Source organism: Carya illinoinensis, chromosome 8 (assembly GCF_018687715.1).
Source record: "Carya illinoinensis cultivar Pawnee chromosome 8, C.illinoinensisPawnee_v1, whole genome shotgun sequence".
Taxonomy (NCBI): domain Eukaryota; kingdom Viridiplantae; phylum Streptophyta; class Magnoliopsida; order Fagales; family Juglandaceae; genus Carya; species Carya illinoinensis.
In genome coordinates this window covers 5,334,449-5,355,123 of record NC_056759.1, presented here as the reverse complement: position 1 = coordinate 5,355,123, position 20,675 = coordinate 5,334,449, and the positions used below count along the sequence as shown (strand labels likewise).

Sequence of the window (20,675 nt, the reverse complement as noted above, 5' to 3'; positions counted from 1 at the left end):
TCGGTCGGTACCACCCTCTGAAAAACATGTTAGTTTGATTTCGAGTTTAAACCAAAATCGTATCGATAGTGTCTGTTTTCACCCATAATGAGAAGTATTACAGACACAAACAAATAGATTTTATAAAAATAAACACATTAATAAACTGATATGATTCAATATGATCTTTTAGATCTATTTTACAATAAACATAATTTTATAATCTTATGTACTACATCAAGCCACGTCAATTGTGAGTTTTCTTTTATATAATCCCTAAATATTTCTCTACTTAGATTATCCTTTTCTTGATTCTTCGGCCATGAGCATAACATCAACCATTCTGTAGGAATAGGGATCCTAATTCCAAAATCCCTTCACCTTAAGCCTCTAAGATGAAATTGACCCGAAGTGCGAGCGATTACCCTTTCTGTCATGAACAGTCCATTTCTTACAGTATTAATGGGACCAAAACATCAATTTTGCTAACAAAAGGAGAAAGCTGTGGGTATATCTAATTGCCAACAACGTCCATTCTTGGTGGCTTTTCGACCATAACAGTTGAAGGAAAACAAAGGCAGCTCGGAAATTAAATAAGCATTGTCATGGTCAACTCAGAAGAAGATATCTTATTAATCCATGGCAAACCTTTTCCCATTGGCGGACCCCATTAAACAATCCATGACTTGAATGGTTCTTTCTAGCTCCACTTGTCCACCTTTGCTTCTGAAATCATTCATGAATCAACTAATTTTCTTAATTGACAATATTCGAGCTACCGGTGTGGACCAACTGAAAATTGGTGCATGTACCTTGCCTCGATGCTTCCCGTACATTCCTGTGATATTTCTAGGGGACCCCAAGCTACATATCAACCTGCTCAGAAAGTTCCAAGTCTTTGGGTCAGTGCGACTAGTTTTTATTCTAGAAGTATAGATCATCCTGATCTCCAATTTTGCTTTCGCTTTGAAATATCCCATTCTTTTAACAAATACCGTGATTAGAGTTAAATATCGTGACACCCACATGGGATGTATATCTCTCTTCAAATTAATACCATACAATTCTTTAAAAAAAAAAAAAAAAAAAAAAGAATAAGGTTGCTTGTATGGCCGTCACCCCATGTTTTAAACCAAATGGCCCGGCCACAAACCCGGGCATCCACCCTGGAAACAACCAGATTGTCCGCCAAGAAAACCCACTCATGCCGCTAACTACTAAGGCGGTGTTCAGCTACCAACTAATTTAACCAAAAAAACACTGCAGTTGGGTGTGAACGTCGGCCCAAAAAAAAAAAACTAAAACATGAAAGGTCAAGATGTTTCTTCTCAACAGCAATGAAAAGTGTGGTCATTTATTTTGAATTGGACGCGGTTCATAGGATTCAGTCATTCAGTGTTTGAGAGTAGTACGTAGAACCGACTCAGTCACTTCCCCCAAAACCCACCCTTGTGTCTTTGACCCACTCCAGTCCTCCTTGGCCACCAATAAAGACACTCTTGCGCTAAACGTGCTCCACTCTCTCTCTCTCTCTCTCTCTCTCTCTCTCTCTCAATAGATTAAATTTATTTTTTATCGTTTTATTATAAGTTAACGCAGCCATCATAAGTTTCCCACCACTTGTCACGCAAGTTCCTTCTCCTTCTCTCGTTCCTTATATAACAAAACGCATCACACCCTCCTCACTCTCACTCATAATCCATCCTTCAAAAATCAAAGGCTCTCTCTCTTTTCCTCTCTCTCTCAAGAGTGTTTTTAGCCATTAGTTAGAAGAGTTTCAGTTCCTTGGTTCAGAGTTTTCACTTCATTTGGTCTCAGTTGAATCAGAAGCAAAAGGACAAAAAAGATGGCGTTGGAAGCTCTCAATTCTCCAAACACAGCCACCCCTCCGTTCCACTTCGAGGACGCCAACCTCCATTTCCTTGAGCCATGGACGAAGCGCAAGCGTTCGAAGCGAGGACGGTTTGATAACCCACCCACAGAGGAAGAGTACCTTGCTCTTTGCCTTATCATGCTCGCTCGTAGCGGCGGCGGCGCAGCTACCACCTCCTCGCAACATTACCAATCTCCTAGTCCTCCCGTGGCGCCCGAGGTGGCGACTACATCTGCCCCGAAAGCTGTTTATAAGTGCTCTGTTTGCAGCAAGGCCTTCTCCTCTTACCAGGCACTTGGTGGACACAAGGCCAGCCACCGGAAACTCGCCGGTGCCGGTGGAGGCGAAGACTCTTCCACATCCTCTGCCACCGCCACCGCCACCGCTGCCGGGGCAAGCACCGTCACAGCCTCCAACAACATCAGCGGTAAGGCTCACGAGTGCTCCATCTGCCACAAGTCCTTCCCCACTGGCCAGGCCTTGGGTGGACACAAGCGTTGTCACTACGAAGGAGGCAGCGGCGGCGTCGCAAGCAGCGTCGTAACCACTTCGGAATGTGTGGGATCCACCCACAGCCGCAGCCACAGCCACAACAACCAACACCACCGCGACTTCGACCTCAACATCCCCGCTTTGCCGGAGTTCTCGCTTAATTTCTTCATCCCAGGGGAAGACGAGGTGGAAAGCCCTCTGCCAGCGAAGAAGCCGCGCGTCTTGATGCCACCAAAACTCGAAGTTTCTCATTAGTTAAATTATTACTTTACGTCCTGTAAAAGTAGGATTTCAGGGAATTTGGAATCGGATTTCTTATTAGTTTTTTCGTTATTTGTTTCTTAGTTTTGGGTGTATATATCCCTCTCTCTGTACATGGAACTTCAACTCTTTTCTTATTTGCTCATCTCAGTTTATGATAAGTGACAATTCAATTAATTAATGTAATTCCGTTCATAATTTTTCCCATATCTCGATTTGTTGAACTCTCAAAAGCTCCTCACCTGTCTTGCACACAGAATTGCCATGCCCACACTATCATCATGAGTTGGCGTAATAGCCTCGTGAGCGGCGCGGCAGGGACTGATGCCAAAGTCTGAACTTGTTCGAGTCATGCCTCTTGCGCACGTAAAGATTGTTCCCGAGTGGGGTGGGTATGTGACGGTTTTAACCTGTTTAGTACAATACCCAGTGTCCACCTCCACTTCCATGATCAGATGCACGAGCAAGTGCCGATCGACTAATAGTTGCCCGATATTATGATATTATTTTTAAAAAACTTTGTAATGTGGTGGGTTATGCTGATGAGGACGAGAGGTGGACTGCCTTCAGCTGGAGTTTGTGCTTGTCTGCGTGTGGATAAGAAGATGGCTTTGGCCTTTGGGCGTCGGCACGCTGTTCTCATCTGGAACCGATTAGGATGACAGACAGGTGGCCTTCCTGCAGTTGGCGTCCCTGTATTTTTTATAAATGTTTTGTTAAAAGGTCTCCTTTTTCAGGATGCGACTCTTGTTTTTCATTTAGTAGTGTCAAACTTCTTGGTAGCCACGACACCACTGTTAGCATATTCAAAAGAATTTGGCACGTATTCCATGCGTGAAATTGAATTCCTTTGCTGTGTTTACCTACTAATCATGTGCAAAGATCAAAGAAATATATATAATTTTAAGCTAGCAAAGGTCAGCTGGCAGCCTGATCGCCAAACTTTGCGACATATCTTCCTACGTACACAAATGCGACATTAATCATGCTCATTGCCTCATTCCAATAGGAGATCTATCTGGCGCACTCACTAAGATATGGTCGAAGGCAAACTAGTTTTCCTATGGGCGGATCATCAGTAGGCATGCATGCATCTCGGTGGCTGAGATTTTAGCAATAAGATTTCGTATGAAATGCAGAGAAGAGACGGCTTGAAACCACTAATATTAATGTTCAGTATGAGTAAAACTTTCCGAGCTTGCACATATATATATACTACACATATATACTGTTTAGTCGACGTTTGCTCAATTCCTTCGGTATCTATCATGCACGTAAAATTTAACGAATGGGTCCTTTTTTAGATCAATATAAAAGCAAATCAATTAAAACATGGTTCAATGGAATCAACTTGAGCTCTCTTCATCAAAATGCAAACAAAAAAACGATCACATGGTGTATTCAATTCCTTGTCTTTTCCTTTGATGCGGTTTCGGTCAATTCAGGGCAGCCTTTTGTGAATCATTTTATCACATAAATATTATATATATATATATATATATGCATACTTGTAAGATGAGTGCTTCGACCGCAAAAAAAAATATGATAAAATTAAACTTATAAACTGATATAATTTCATATGATATATTAGATTTATTTTACAATCTAATTTATTAAGTCAAACCACGTCATGAGTTTATGGGTTTACTTTCGTAAAATCTTTTTATAGTTAAAATATTTTTCTTTTTGAAATATTAACTTATTCACCATGAAACTTTTCTAGGATAATTTCAAAAACCACTTAATTATGTGTGTGTATTGTCAAATTGTAAGGGTTCAAAGCTGTTTAATTCCTAGTGACTAGTATTAGTTGTGTGTGAATGCCAAATTAGAGTATATCTGTATATGATCAAATTTCTATCCCACACGCAAAGACGGAAAGTCAACGACTACCTTTAAGCTGTATACTGAAAATTAAGGCCCTGGCCGACCGGGGTACTAAATATAGTGGGGAATATATATATATGATATATCACACCCAAACTCGTGTTTCACGAACCCTTAATAATTAAGCTAATTTTATTACTCATGAAATTAAAATTAGTTTATTAATTATTTTTCAAATTTCAAAAAAAAAAATTTCCATTGGTATAAAATTACCTATTAATATCTATCAATATTATGAATTAACTCGACCGACCCCATGATCTTTGATGTCTTATCTTCTTGTGGCCGCTGTCATTTTTTTTTTCCCCTCCCTGATTGGCGGTTGGCTTTGATATTATATAATAGAAGACTCTAATTGCATATATATTTGACAAAAATGTCTAAAACCAAGCTTCGATCGTATCCTTATATTTTATTAGTCGGTCGGCTAACTGATCACTTAAGCTAGTAGATAATGATCATATGGGTTGGCAATGGGATGTCCTACATATATATCTTTATATACGTAATATGTATGCATATATATATATAGGGCTGCTCCGATCCGGATAGACACTGAAAGAGTACGTATACTACGTAACCACCTAGTTAATGAAGACAGTTCCCATGATTCATTAACAGCCAGCGTATATTAATTGATTCATCAGTATTTTAGACATGACTGAAAGAACACCCACTCAATCAAGATAATTCCTATATATATATATATATATGAATAATCAGCTTGTAATTATGTCTATCTTATATATTCAACTTAATATCTTCCTAATGGTGAAGTACTGTCTGTCGACCTGAGCTGGTGATCGCTCGAAGAAAATATATAATATCATCAACAGTTTAACGTAATAGTTAGCGTTATTTAATAATAAAATATTATATATTTGTAACTATCTTTATCTGGCTCTGAGCTATCCCAAAGCAGAAACGTCCTCCCTGCATGCGTACGTGTTAAACTGAGAAATACTTGTAGTTGTGAATTTACAAGTTACCTATGATCACTTAAAAAAAAATAAATAAATATAAAACTTATATAAAAAAAAATTAAATTTTTAACAACAAACTCAACTTTTTTTTAAAATGACTATACAGTATTTACACATTTTATGATTTAGCATTACTTTTTCTATTTGGATGTTTTGTTTCCGCAGGAATAGTTAATTATGTACGTTGGCGTTTACGGTGTGCACGGATGCGATTAACTTTCGCAGGAGATCCAAATCACCCTTTTCTACGAAGAAAATGCATGGAAGTTTAGCTGCTCATGTAGCAACGCATTTCTTAATCAAAAGTACGGTACTTGATTATATTCAAAATTGGCACTATTGCATCTAAAAATTTAGTATGTACAAATAAAATCGTTTAATAATCTGCATACTAATATTGATTTATTTATATTCAAAATTTAAATTGATAATATTTTTAATAAAATATATTTTTAAATTAATCATATTAAATTGATGCACATATTAATGTGCAGTTGTGTGTACAATTAGATTTATATATATATATATGTTGATACGGATCACGTTAATTTGAACATGAGATACCTTCGTACTTACAACTAGTCCGAAGTCTTAAATTTCATAGAAACTTCTGAGTGTTCCCGCGGCAATGTCTGAGAAAGTATAAACGGACCAATCCGTAGAATTGGATTCTTCCAAGAAGCTTCGATATTTATAATGTGTACAACATGCAGTAGTACTTCAAGTCCCTTGTACCATGCATTTGGCATTTGATGTTACCCTCCGACACTAAAATGTACTTTAGGGAAACGACGTACGTACGTTCACATTTGGTAATTGCCAATACATGCGTAGGCAAAGAGAGCACCAAAAACAGAACGGTACATTTTCGTTGTCCAGCTGATTGCACCTTTCGCACTACTAATTTTAATGTACACGTTATTCACACCACTTTTTTCAAGTACAGTTCGGGCAAAATGTTAAAAACATTTGCAGAGTAAAAAATATTAAATATTTTATTTTTAAAACGTTGCAAGTCCTTGTAAAGAAAACACATTAAGAGAGAATTATTTATTTTCTACTAGTTATTTTTTGTTAAAATGATTTTATTTTCTCATCACAAATAATAATTTTTATCATAAACAACTCGTCACAAATAGTTATTTTTATTGTAGTGACACTAGTTCGACAATTTTACTAGCTACTAAGGACATCTTCATTAGCTTGGTCAAATTAGATGCTTGCTCAAATTTTACATAATTTGGCTCAAAAACCCTTCACATTGAATTGGGCAAATTCAAAATATTATTGACTTTTGCTATAACGAGTGGCTAAATATGAAAGATGATTTTCATTCACCAAATATTAAAATATTATTTTCTCACTCCAACCAAGGTCGAGGGATATGGGAAACTACTAGACGCGGGAAGAAATAAGCTGGCCCTCCATTTCAGTAACCGAACTCCCTTTCTCTTTTTCTCTCTCTGTCGCTCTCGATTCACATAGACGGTACCCCTCCACGACCCACGGTTGCGCCCCTCCTCTCTCTCTCTCTCTCTCTCTCTCTCTCTCTCTCTCTCTCTCTCTCTGTAAATTTTCTCAAATTATTTTTTTTTAAGCTCTCGGTTTTAATTGGTTTCATGTCTATCGATTTCTCAGTTGTTACTATACCTCAGTTGTCTATCGATTTCTCAGTTGTTAACTTGTTCCTATACTTCAACACGGATGTAGAAGTGGGATTGACAGTTAGGTTTTTTGATTTTGGGATTAACAATTAGGGTTCGCTTGATAACTCTATTTTTCGATAATTGGATTTGGATTGAAAAATGGTTTATGTCTCTCTGCTTGATAAGGTTTGATACTAAATTTGGTTTCAGTGTGGGATAATTCCTTTTGCATATTGAGTGAATGTTCAGACGAAAGAGTGGGTAGTAGCAATTTAGCTATGTTTTGTTTTGGGAGAGAGGAGATCCTTCTGACAATTTTTTTTTTAATCTTTCAAAATATCAGTGACGATGTCTTTTAGAGATAAAGAATGAATGACCTTAACTAGGCAAATTCAAGCATATACCAATATGTGTTCAACTCTATGAAGCCACAAGTGGTGTTGATCAAGTTTATTATAAACATTTCACATATTCTAACTACACACTCTTTTGGCATTGTTGGGAAGTTCTAATAAACAGATCAACTCAAGATGCAAAAGAATTATGTTATAGCTAGTATGTTATAGTTTGTATCGTATTATCCTTTTAGTATATTTTATAAGTTAAAATTATTGTTTTCAGAACCTGTTTAAACAAAATAGTTAATAGTCAACCTTTCTTTTTTTAAAGTATTGTGTGTGTGTAGAAGTCAGTAAGTATTTTGTGGTTAATAGTCAACTTGTATAATTTTTTTGCCTATTTCTTTTAGTCATTTTGGCTTACTGTTTTGACTGTCTCCCTTGCTTACTTGCTGAATATTTTATGAATGATGGATTCACACTTATTGGATGATCCTTTTTTCACCACACTCTTGTAAAGTGGTGGAGAAGGTATTAATAACCCCCCATGGCTCGTGTCTTGCATGATAATGTTGAGTTTGAGGTTGCAGTGACAGAACCTGAAGGGCAAGTAAGGGCACAAACTAAACTATCCCAACGGGGTGTGTCCTTCACCGTGGAGGAAGACAACCTCCTTGTATCAGGGTGGCTCAACATTAGCATAGACGCTATTAGGGGAACAAATCAAAAGTCCACCTAATTGTAGATAAGAATCCATGATTATTTCAATATTTATAAAAAACCTAATTGGCCTGAACGTTCTATAAGGTCGTTGACTATTCGATGGTCAACTATCTAAAAAGCCACAAACAAGTTTTGTGGTACTTGACCCAAGTTGAATCAATGCATCCAAGCGGTACCAATGAACAAGACAGTGTATATTTCTAATTATCATAAATTTAGATTGTAATATGTACTGATATTTTTATGATTGGTGTTTAGATTGACAATGCAAAGGTATTGTACCGATCGACACAAAAAAGTAACTATAATTTGAATTATTGTTGGAACTTATTGGGACACCGACTGGCAAGTGCATATGGATTATTTGCCAACAAAGAGAAAGACGGAAAGTGATAGGAAGATAACGATGATTGAGCAATGGGAGGAGGCAAGTCGAGCTGATAAGGACAGGGCTGAGATAATCTCACTTAAGAAGAAGAAGATGGAATAGAAATTATGATGTTGAATGTTGATAACATGAATGCAGTGCAGAGAGAATACTTCAAGTCAATTCAAATTGAAATCCTAGAGAAACATAGGAATGAATTGAATGAAATGTAATAGCTGGAGGAGGGAGAAGTGCTTTGAAGAGTTAATGTTTTGCATACCTGGTAATATATTGTCCATTGTAAAAATATTTGGTAGTTGCTGTTTTTGGTTAATATACTAAAGAGTTGATGGTTTTGCACACCTGAAATTCCTAGTAGTTGCTATTTTTGGTAAAATTTATGAGATTAATATTGCTTAATTCTATGTTTTGTAGCAGGTACTGATTTTTTTATGGAATACTATTTTTTGGATGGAAGACTATTTTTTGAAACTTCATGACTGATTTTTTGAATGTATTTGGTAATACTTGTAACTGCTGTTATGTGTAATCTAGGGGTTTCTTTTTGTGCTATTGTATATGGTAACGAAGTGCAGATTGTAACTACTATACATTGTAACTGTGAAGTGCAGATTTATGTAGGTGTTTTTTGTAATTAAGATGGTGTTGAAAGTGCAGATTTCCTCTAGACGTTTATGTAGGTGTTTTCTTGATCTTGATTTATGTAAGTGCAGATTTTTTTTTTACATGAATTCTCATGTGTTGCTAAATATTTGATTAAGATATTTAGTAATTAAGAAATTTCAATAGAATTTTATTACGATTAAATGACCTTAATTTGAAAATGTGTTTTTATAATATTAATTTAATTATAATATAATTATTAATAATATTAAATTGGTAGAATTATAAAATGTGATAAAAGTAATTTTTTTAAAAAATATTAATTTAAAAATATTTTATTATTATATAGAGAATAAATGATTAATTCAACATGGAGATTGAATTTAAATGGAATAAACAAATGTAAAAAAATATTAATAATAACTAAATTTAAAAATGAATTTGACCAAGCCAATACCAATATTCTAATCTTTTAAGAATACTACTATAAGATCATCTTAAACTTATTGCTCGTATGACTATCTTTATGTGACACCACCACGTGTTTATTATCGCTCATAGAGGGAATTTAAGATTTAAGTCTTCTTCTTTTATGTTTTCAGACATTCTTTTATTTTGAATATATATTTTTTAATAAAAAATCAGGTGAAATAACGGAGTCATACCAGGTGAAGAGAACTAAGCTCGAAGTATAATAGTATTGTTTCTTAAACCCATATATCAGTACTGTTTCTGGTGGCTCTTCCTTATCGGAAGTACCACTTGAAACGATAACTTTTGGGATGACAAATGACGAGAATTAGCAGCTGCTTTTTAACGTAGTCTTCTGTGGAAATTAGACCACTCGGGTTGGTTTTTGCCCATGTCGGATGGGATCGATGATGAGTCGGTCGACACGTGGACTCTGTAGTCACCACCTAATGTGCTATATATTCTCCGCACTTGAACCTCCATTTGCATGTATAGATTCCATTCATCGTTACATACGTGGGGCGGAGAAAATGCTTTATAATTTATATAATAATTTATAGTTTTCCTTTGATTTGAGTAGAATGAAAATATCTTTAAACTATATATTTATAAAAATGATAAGTGTCCATTAAACAAGTCATGATATTTTTCAAAAAAAACAATAAAAAAATCATGATATGCACAAAACTTTACCCGACCTTGAAATGGTTAATTACATTCAGTGCCACCTCGATCGGGCTGTGCTACCTCGATCGGGCTGTGCTATAGGGTTTAAAGAAAAAACAAATTTACTTTAATTATATAAAATTTATATAATTTTAAATAAATTGATATTAGTGGCCGGGCTTATTGTAAGCTCCAATAGAGAGCTAACACATCAGCTGTTGAGTGTAAAATACACGTACGTTTATTCCATATGTTGATTTTAGATTTTACAATAGGAAACCTCGGTATAACAAAATCATAAGACTAAGGATTTCGTAAAATTCTTTTAATTTACATGGGTGGTGTATTCATTAATTCGCCATGATGCATGTAGCGTAAAGTCACGTGGCCAGCTGATCAACATGCTACATGTAGCGATCGATAATCATGATGCATGTACGTGTGCTAAAACTCACAAAGCAGATTGAAAATTCTAGTTTTCCTTTTCTCAAAACAGAAAGATGTACGTATGACTATCGAAACTGTAATATCTCATATGATAAGGATAAATGTAGATGGTAAGTGAGATTCTATATTACTTAAAAATGAAAAAATTCTTACTCTTTATAAAATTTTTAATTAAGGTCTAATTATATCATTAACTAGTTTTTTTAAAATACAGGCCGTATAGTTTGAAACTTCCATTCGGGTATTATAGAAACAACCAAATTTTAACAAACAATCCAACAATAATTGTTAACATGCACGTGTGCAAATTACTTTTCAGAATAGTAACACATAATATATAGGAAAATTTTATTACATGCTCATAATATATGCATCACACTCATAATATTTTCATATCGTAATATATGATACATTTATCGCTATTAGATTGATCAATAGTAATAACTGTGCCACATCTTACATAGTAAAATAAAAGTAAGATAAGAATATGATGTATAACATTACTTAATAATATATAAGTTCCTAAATGACATCATAATAATTAAATAAATATTCTATTTTCAAAATGGTGTGCACAACAATTAAACGGTAAAATTTGATTTGTAAGATTTAAATTTTAAAATTTATTTTTCAAATCAAATTATGTTATGTAAGCACTTTACTAGTGTGCTTTACCTGCCAACTTAAGAATATGATTTTTTAATTAAAAATGACAAAATCTATATATAAATATATATTAAGTTGATAAATGTTGTTATTCATCTAAAAAAACATGTAAAATCAGCTGCTGCTGCTGAGAGTTATGCTTTACTTAGAGCTGTCCAATTATGCGTTAAGCTAGAGATGGAAGAAGTGGTGTTTGAGGGGGATGCAAAACTTGTCATTGAAAATGTAAATGTTGGTATTTCAGATTCCTCATGGCTGGGTCAAATTGTTGAGGATATTTGTGTAATCAAGTCTGCACATCTAAGATGGAAATTCACCTTTGTAAAAAGAGAGGCTAATTACTTAGCAAAGTATGGCTTTAATTTACATGTTGAAACTATTTGGATAGAAGAAGGTCCTTCGGAGATCCTTCCTTATGTATCCTTTGATAAGTCTTGTAACAACTGATTTAGTAAAGGAAGCTTTGAATGTTTTCTTCAAAAAAAAAAAAAAAAGAATACCACATTTGAATCGAGTCAGAACTGAAAAATATTTGGGTGTAACTGATGGAGTACAAATCAATTGAAAAATAAAAAGCCCAGCAAAATAAATCCGTTAAACTTACTAGTGGGCTCAAACTACGGGCCTTTGTTGCCACACCAATTCCCCCAACTAGAGTTTCTTATCCATTCTGGCTTCGTATATTTATCAAAAGAAAATGCTATATTATGTATATATATAAAATACGCAAATTATAACTTTGAGCTGTATGTTTGAGGTCAGAGTAGAGAGCCCATTTATTAAAGAATAATATTGTATATAGCTGTAGAATGCTTAATCGTGATTCAATCGTTTTGAAAAAAAAAGTATAATTTATTATTAAAAAATTATTATTTTTTTTAATATAAACTCCATATTTACTCACATTTTTAAAGAAATTATATCATGCTTATGAAATACACGACTGTAAATATTAATTCTCTTTACCAAATATTCGTTAGTCTTTCTATTTTGTTGGCGGACAACTGAGGAAAAGAAGCAATAAATGAAGACTTATACGCCCATCTGTTTTTTTATTTTTCTTCTTAATTGAAGACTTATATATATATATATATATATAACCCATCCATATCTCATTGATTCTCGATTTTTTTTTTAACTCTTAGACTTGTATCGTTGTAATTTGTTTTGCTACAAAAAGAAATCGAAAAAAAAAAGAAATTGGATGTTTAAATATAATTAAATTATTTTTATACAGATGCATGAGATTCTTTGTTCTCAAATAAATCTCAAGACGTCAGATTCAAGATTCAGCTTAATTTATGTTTTGCATTTCCTCGTTTTTATTTAATAATTTTACATAAAATTAAACATATCCGGGCCTACAAATTCAATTGGGCCTCTAATCAAATTATATTCGGCCCCTCAAAATTCATCCGAAACCCATTTACTTCGGCCCCCGTGATGGGAGATTATAGTTCCATCCATGTAGGTGCACGAGAGCTGGTAAGGAACGTGCCACGCGACGTGTGTTGTTGGTTGTGAGAAACGTGGCTCATTGTACGCATTAAGCGCACATAGCGCATGTCCAACATTTTTAGGGTCGTTTTGGCAGCACAAATGTTCCAACCTATTCTTAAATATTCTCAAAATTTATCAATATTTATTTATCAAACATTATTTAAATATAAAATATTTTATAATTTCAGATTCTCAATATGTTCATGTCGTCAATACCTAATCATTAAAACTTTCTAAACTCTCAAATAAAATATAAAAAAATATATTTTTTTAAATTTTTAAAAATAACATATATAATTATGCAACTTGGGGATCTTTGAAATACTTGAAGCAAGATGAATCTTTGGAATACTTAAAAGAGAGGTTTCGATAGTAAATTGAGATGAGATAAAAATTAAAAGTTAAATAAAATACTATTAGAATATTATTTTTTAATATTATATTTATTTTGAGATTTAAAAAATTTGAATTATTTATTATATTTTACGTAAAAATTTTTAAAAAATTATAATAATTAGATGAAACGATATTAGATGAATAGAAAAGTTTCTTGTATTCAAATAACTCCCGAAAAGATTTCTTTTCATTCTGATGCCCAAACCAATCCAATTTGCAAACCAATCCAATTTTGCAAAGTGGATTGGTTTGGCGCCATCGGAATGGTTCAAGAATCATTATGCAAATGAGTTCGTTGTAGGATGGTTTCGACCATCTCATAGGCTAAATATGTAATAAAAACATTATGTATTATCGGCTAGCTTTTGATAATTTCACGTACAATAAGTAATGTTATGAACAAGCTATAAATACACAAATTTCATGCAAATTTCTTTTGTAATAAAATGAGCTTCACTAAAAAAAAAAATTAATTTTTATATTTTTTTTAGTAAGATCTATTTTTTTACAACAAAAAAAAAAAATACACGAGATTTATACATTTAGGCTTATATATATTATTATTATTTAATAATAAAACCTAAGATTATGGGTGGTGTAAATAAAATTAGTGTGTATATATATATAATTTATTTAAACTCTAACAATTTGTAAACTCAACGCATGCATATGGAAAGTCTGGCTGCCAAATACCCAAGACAAGTGTCAAACACAAGAAGATGCTTTGGCATGCACCATAAGACGAGACTCGTTTGGCCAGTAATTGGCATCGTGTGCTGACCACGAGGCATTGCCAGGTGATGCCTCCGTAAAGATATGCACACCAAGTGTTCGAAATAAGGCTTGCAACGTAAACAGATGCTCACCCGTTGATTGAATAAAGATTCCTCCTATGCACAAAAGCGTACATACTACATATGGACTTCGTCAATGTTGGTCATGCACCAGTCATCAGGCCTGCTGCTGCTGATTCTTTAACATCCTTTTCCGCAATCAACAGCGAGACCACAAAAGCCAAGTTACGTCCGAATAGACTAGAGTTTGGAACACCAGCATACGGTCGTAGCCACGAGTAGGCGGACATTAATTGGGAAGAGATGGATAAAAGGGCCTTCCTCGTTTTCAATTAAGGGCTAATTTGGATTCAGTGAGTTTTTTAACTCATTTTATTATTATAATTTTTTAAATTATTTATATAAAATATAATAATTAATTTAATTTTTTAAATTTAAAAATATTAAAAAATAATATTTTAATAATATTTTATTTTATTTTTATCTAAGAGCATATCATTTTATCTCTAAATCTAAACGAGTCCAGTAATAACAGACTCAATTTCTTTTAAAACTATTTTCACAATAGAAATGTTTTCACCAAAAAAAAAATTCTTTATGATTATGTTATATTCCATAAGAGAAGTGCTAGTAGGTAAACATAAATCTTATATTAAAAAAAATTATAAGCTGAGTACTTAATATGATATTTAAAATTACAAAATCTTTTTTAAATTAAAATAGCTCTAACCTAATAAAAAATTAAACAAATAAAAATTAAAAAAAAAACATAAATCTTTAAAAAAATTAATATTTTATTATTAAATTCTAGAAAATTGTTAATGATCAGTAAGTCTATCTTTTCTATTGGAGTAATGCTACATACAGTTACTTTTGCGTACTCCTTACGTACTCTACTGATATGATTGGCTGGATTAATTTTTTTTAATATACAACCAATCATATTATTGGAGTGCACAAAAAAATTTATAAAAATAACTACACATAAAATTTTTGTATAAAAAATGCCTTCGCTTATAATATGCTTCAAAGAAATTGTAGAAAGAATAGTATTTTTAATAAGATATTCGAATGGTGAAAGGAAGAAGGAATTGTGCGGTGCACGTCAGACATCAGTCCTGCTGCTGTGGAAGTAGGTTCCACGGCATCCTCCACCAATTTTACTTTTTTTCTTTAACAAAAACGCTAAAAAGGAATAAATTATGTATTAGCCTCATGGAACAATTGACTCGCAACAAATAAAAACAGCGGCGGTTTCAATCCATTCGTTTTTCCGCTTCTCTCGCATCCCTATTCAAAGTCCAACCATCAATGGATTAATGGATTATTCAAGAAAAAAAAAAAAAAACCTTATTCTTTATTCATAATATAATCCAACCTTCAATGAATTATTACATTTAAGTAATTTTCTTATTTAATTAATGGACTATTTGACTTATACAATTTGAAGTATAGTTTTTCTTTAGTTATTCTATTATCAAGTTTGTGTGTATAATATATCATATATTATTAGTACTATTTAATTTGTAATATTCAAATTTTAAAATATTTTAAAATAAAATTATATCACGTAAACACTTTACTAAATTTGTTATCCATACCACCTTACAAATATATATTTATATTTTTTCTCCATTAGAATTTGTATACTCTAACCTCCAATTTGGTAAAATATATTTTTCAATTTTAATTTAACAAATAATAGTGTTATTTATTCCTTCAATTAATCGAAATAAATGCTACTGTCTATACTCCCCCCCCCCCAGTCTTCAAATAAATTATAGACTTTCATTTGTGTTAACGCCGTGTTTTGCATGCCTTTTAATCGGACTCTCATCAATTCAGATCCTTGGGGCCTGTAAACATAAACAGAACACCGCAAGACGATGGCTGTGGTGGTGGTCAATGAGCCTCTGATACCAAAATCAATATCGCCTTAGAGTTTAGTGCAAGAAAATTTGGAGTTCAGAGTACCTAGAGATTGCCTTTTATACTCGATTTTTGGGATCAATTGGCCATGCTCTATGTTATGGGGATGTGTCTTTTTAACAGTTCCATCAGTCAAATTCCTTTAATGTAGCGTGACTTGTTGTCTCATTCGTCCTACAGGTGCATGTCGTCAGTCTTTTCATTCCCCATCTGTTAGAAGATCAAGAGCTACTCGTGATTTACTCTCACCTGTCCGCCCAAAGCTACATTAGGTGGCATGTTTCCTCTTCTTTTGAGTTATGGTAGATTTTCCGCACGTTTGGAGTCGTAGGTCGACTTCTGCTCCAAGGCCAGGGTCCCTTGATGGGGTTATCTCTTTGAACTAAGATATATAGGCAAATTCCAATAGCTTTACTTCATAGAGCTTAATTTTCGATCGACCCTAGGAGGATGACTCTATTTTTAACAGCCCGAATAAAAAGGTGTCAATGTTTTTCTCAACTGATCACAGTCCACTCAAAAAGTACTTAGGAATCTCGACATTTTTACAAAAATTTTATACTTAACATTATTCATTTACAAAAAGAATATATGCAATAAATTTGGAAATTCGATATTGGAGAGATTATTATAAGTGGGCTATTTTACTTTGAATTTACGTCTAAATTGTCTATTAATATTACAAGATTAATTACAAAAAGTGCATACGCAAAATTTAATCATTGCTTTTTTTTAATAAAAATAATCTTATATAATTAGCCAAATATTTTATCTAAACTAAATGTATTAAAGAGACTTTAAAAGAGAACTGTTATAAATAAAACAGATTATATAATATAAATTTATAAAATTTAATAAATTTATTTTATAATAAAAATAATTTTATAAGACATACCACAAAAAGCGAGTTGAATATATAGATTCACTTTTACCTAATTACTTTTATTTTTTGCTCCAAAAAACTGAAAGTAAGAGGTACAAGAATCGATGCAAGTCCTTTAACAAAGACCAGAGGGTTTGTGGCAATACGGAGCCGCCCTTGCCCCGAGTTTGGAAGATATCGATATTCTCCCCCACACTTCCCACCTCGACAACCCCACCACCACACCCTGAGCTCTGGTGTGGGTCCCCGCTCGCACCGTACACTATAATCCATCGTCAACTCTCAAATTACCCGGTTTTTTCTCCTTAACTCGACCATGGTCATTTCTTAACACGACCAAACACAACCGCGAGTGTAATTTCTGGCTTTCTTCGATCCAATGTTTGTCTCTATATATCCACTTATTAATGGTTGGTTTTCTCCTTCAGTCTCACTCCCTCTCTTGGTCCGCAATCCGCAGCGTGAAAATCCGTCAAAACCATGAGCTGCAACGGTTGCCGCGTACTGCGAAAGGGCTGTAGCGAGACATGCGTCCTGAGATCGTGCCTTCAGTGGATCAACTCTCCCACCGCCCAAGGCAACGCCGTTCTTTTGCTCGCCAAGTTCTTCGGCCGCAGCGACCTTCTTTCCTTCATCTCCGCCGTCCCCGAATCCCAAAGACCCTGTCGGTTTTCCGATTTCTGATTCCATTTTCTATTTATTTTCCTTACTGCGAAAAGAAATTTGTTTGTCATGGTAATCGTAGTTGATTTTCCCTTTGCTTTTGTTTTTTTTTTTCCCTTCCATCTTCAGCTTTGTTCCAGTCCTTGTTGTATGAAGCCTGTGGCCGCACCGTGAATCCGGTGGATGGTGCTGTGGGACTTTTATCGCGTGGCATGTGGCACTTATGTCATTTGGCGGTGGAGACGGCCCTCGCCGGCGGTGATCTCACACCTATAGCGGATATTGTAACCGCTGGAATTTCCCCGGACGCATTCGGCATGGACGAATCTGCGTTTGAAACTCTTTACAGTCCATCCGCGCCGTCCATGAAAGAAAATCAACCGGCTGATCCTCTTACTCTCTCGCTGGCACCTAAGCTCTCCAACGATATGAGTGCCGCCCTCAAACGGTCGGTCCCATGGAGAGTCAAGCGCTCTATGGATTTGACAAAGTCGTTCAAGTCCGAGGATTCGGAGATGACGAGCCTTGGAAGCCCTGGCAAGGATCGGAAGCTTCTAAATTTATTTGTCTGAAAGAGAGAAAGAAAGGAGTTTGTCTCCGATGAAGTCCTGCGGTGTAGAGATCAGTGAGCAATGTGAGAGAGAGAGAGATAGAGAGAAATACAAATAAAAACATTTTAGTCACGTTGGCCGGAAATTTCTCCGGCGAGTTTTTGAACAAGTTTGTACTGTTGAGAATCCCGTTGTCGTTTTCTAGGTAGGTTGCCTGCTTGCATGGATTTGTGAGGGCCGTACGTGTCCACTTGGGGGCATGGGCACCTGAGATGAGTTGAAGCCGCGATTTTTTTTCTGTCAAGCATGCAAAGTGCTTCGATTCATCTCAGCGGTATATTCCCTTTATCTAACGGCAACGCTACTCGTTTATAATTTTTTTTTCATATTTTTTTAATATATTTAAATATTTTATAAAAATAAAATTACTTTTTTAATCATTAAATTAAAAAAATTTTAACCAACGATATACTGTAGCCGATATCTATAGACGGCATACAAGCTTTACTCTTTTTTTTAATGGATGTGCTTAATTTATGTCCATAAATACGAATAAAAAAAATACTCAAACATAATAAATAAATATTTTAATAATTTTATTTCGTACAATAAAAATACCTTGAAAGAGGAGATCGATGGAAGTGGTTATATGAGAGAGTAAGGACAGTCGCGTACTAATCTGTATACAAATACTGATTCATTCATATTTAAAATTTAAATTAATATTATTTTTAATAAAATTTATTTTTTAACCAATCACATCATATTGATACACAAATTAATACATAATTATACTTATAATTATATTTTTCCTATCTGAAATGCTGACGTGGGTCAACAAAACAAAAGGCATTAAAAACTAACGTTCCCAAATTTAGATATTGTAATAGCTATTCATGTTACACGTGTTTGATTGAATATTGTAATCTTTTGCATGCTTGTTTAAGCTATATTGCATATAAGACAAGTTTTCTCGAAATTGTAAACAAGCCTTTTTCATTATGAGTTAGAAGATTATTTTGTGTGATAAAATTTATAATATCAATTTCGTTCTAAGCACGAGACATTTTAGTCATTTCACTTTTTAACATATATAACGTGAAATGATCCAAGTAATTTATGTTTTAAACTAAATTGATACTAATTATAAATAGAGGGTATCTTGTAATAATAGTAGAAACCTCCCCGATCTACTTTAATAAATTTCGAGAAATACTATAAGGAAGTATTACATTATATATATTCATTTAATTAATATGTAATTTATCATTTTTATTCTTAAACTATTTAAATACAAATATTTAAATATTAAAATAAAATGTCAAAAATTACAAATGACATATTGATTATGTGGATCATGTGTGTAGTACTGTAAGATTTCAATATAAAATTTCTCATAAATCTTATGCCAAAAATCAACAAAATTGATATGCATTTTAGTGTGTAATATTTCATGAGTAATGATAACTACTCATCATTTTTCGTGATATATTTCATAACTATATTTTAATATGGGAATATATTTATAAGATGGTGTTATTTTTATAAGTTATTTTATAAATATACTTTCTATCTTAAAACATAATTGTAAAATATATTACAAAAAATGGTATATATTTATCATTTTTCCTTATTTCATTGTTGTATAAGAAGAAGAATACAAGGGTACATAACAAGACTTGAAGAATGAATTTTGGGGGACCGCCGGTGGGGGGTGGACCTACTGTCCTAACAATGAGGGTTTAGATTTTGGAAAGAAATGAAGATGGTGGGTCCGCAAGTGGCAAGTTATATAAGATTTTTGGCAAAGCACAAAATGGTGCGTTGAAAAAGACACTGCTATCCTCCACATGAAATGGGTTCCACGCCATCACCACCTATGGTCCTATTGCATTGTATTGTACCTTGAGCACACGAAAGGACACCCAATTAATGTCGGTTATGGTGTTCTCCAGTCCCTTTCGAATCGCCGCGTATGTTGTGGATCCCACATCTCTTCCTCCATTCGACCATGGGTCATATTTGCAGATAATGATCTTGTCTCTCGTACTTTAATTTACTTTAGTTAGTGCTACCATGCCGCGGGGATTTTGATCACTGGCGTCTTTACCGTGTAAATTGTATTTTTTAAATGTTTTTTAAACATATTAAACATTAGAAAAAAACTAATATTAATAGTCAATTTTTTAATTATTAAAAAATAAAATATTAAATATATATATAAATATATATAAATAGTCAAATTAAAAAGACAAATTAGCGACAATATCATTTTCTTTTACTTTAAAGTCAAAAGCAGCATCAAATCCTCCGTCAATTAATTAGTTTTATTTTAAATTTACTGTTATTGGAGTTGAACCAGCTCTTATCTTTGAGATGAATTATTCATATAAGTGCGTACTGGGGTTTCACTCTTAATTATTAATAAATTTTGTTCTTATTCATTAACAAGATCTCCCATCAATAATCAGATATAAGGTGTTTGGTACCTTATCTTCTTCGTATGCTCCTTTTAATTGGAACGCTAACACCATTG

The 20,675-nt window shown here is 33.6% G+C and overlaps 2 protein-coding genes across 2 annotated transcripts; both read left to right on the top strand.

Moving 5' to 3' along the window:
* The first annotated feature begins 1,610 nt into the window (after positions 1 to 1,610).
* LOC122317851 (zinc finger protein ZAT10-like) lies at positions 1,611 to 2,812 on the top strand. The gene has a single exon (XM_043134894.1). The coding sequence runs from the start codon at positions 1,826 to 1,828 to the stop codon at positions 2,597 to 2,599; it is 774 nt and encodes a 257-aa protein (XP_042990828.1). The 5' UTR covers positions 1,611 to 1,825; the 3' UTR covers positions 2,600 to 2,812.
* Positions 2,813 to 17,328: 14,516 nt separating this feature from the next.
* On the top strand, positions 17,329 to 18,308 carry LOC122318231 (LOB domain-containing protein 37-like). The gene is made up of 2 exons (XM_043135435.1): positions 17,329 to 17,589; positions 17,718 to 18,308. Exons 1-2 carry the CDS (start codon positions 17,406 to 17,408, stop codon positions 18,158 to 18,160), a joined length of 627 nt encoding a protein of 208 aa, XP_042991369.1. The 5' UTR covers positions 17,329 to 17,405; the 3' UTR covers positions 18,161 to 18,308.
* The last annotated feature ends 2,367 nt before the right edge of the window (positions 18,309 to 20,675 follow it).

Excerpts from the sequence above, each read along its gene's own strand:
- LOC122318231 (XM_043135435.1), top strand. The coding sequence starts at position 17,406 with ATGAGCTGCAACGGTTGCCGCGTACTGCGAAAGGGCTGTAGCGAGACA. Across the intron at positions 17,590-17,717 it reads CCCCGAATCCCAAAGACCCT|CTTTGTTCCAGTCCTTGTTG; the intron begins GTCGGTTTTCCG and ends TTCCATCTTCAG.
- LOC122317851 (XM_043134894.1), top strand. The coding sequence starts at position 1,826 with ATGGCGTTGGAAGCTCTCAATTCTCCAAACACAGCCACCCCTCCGTTC.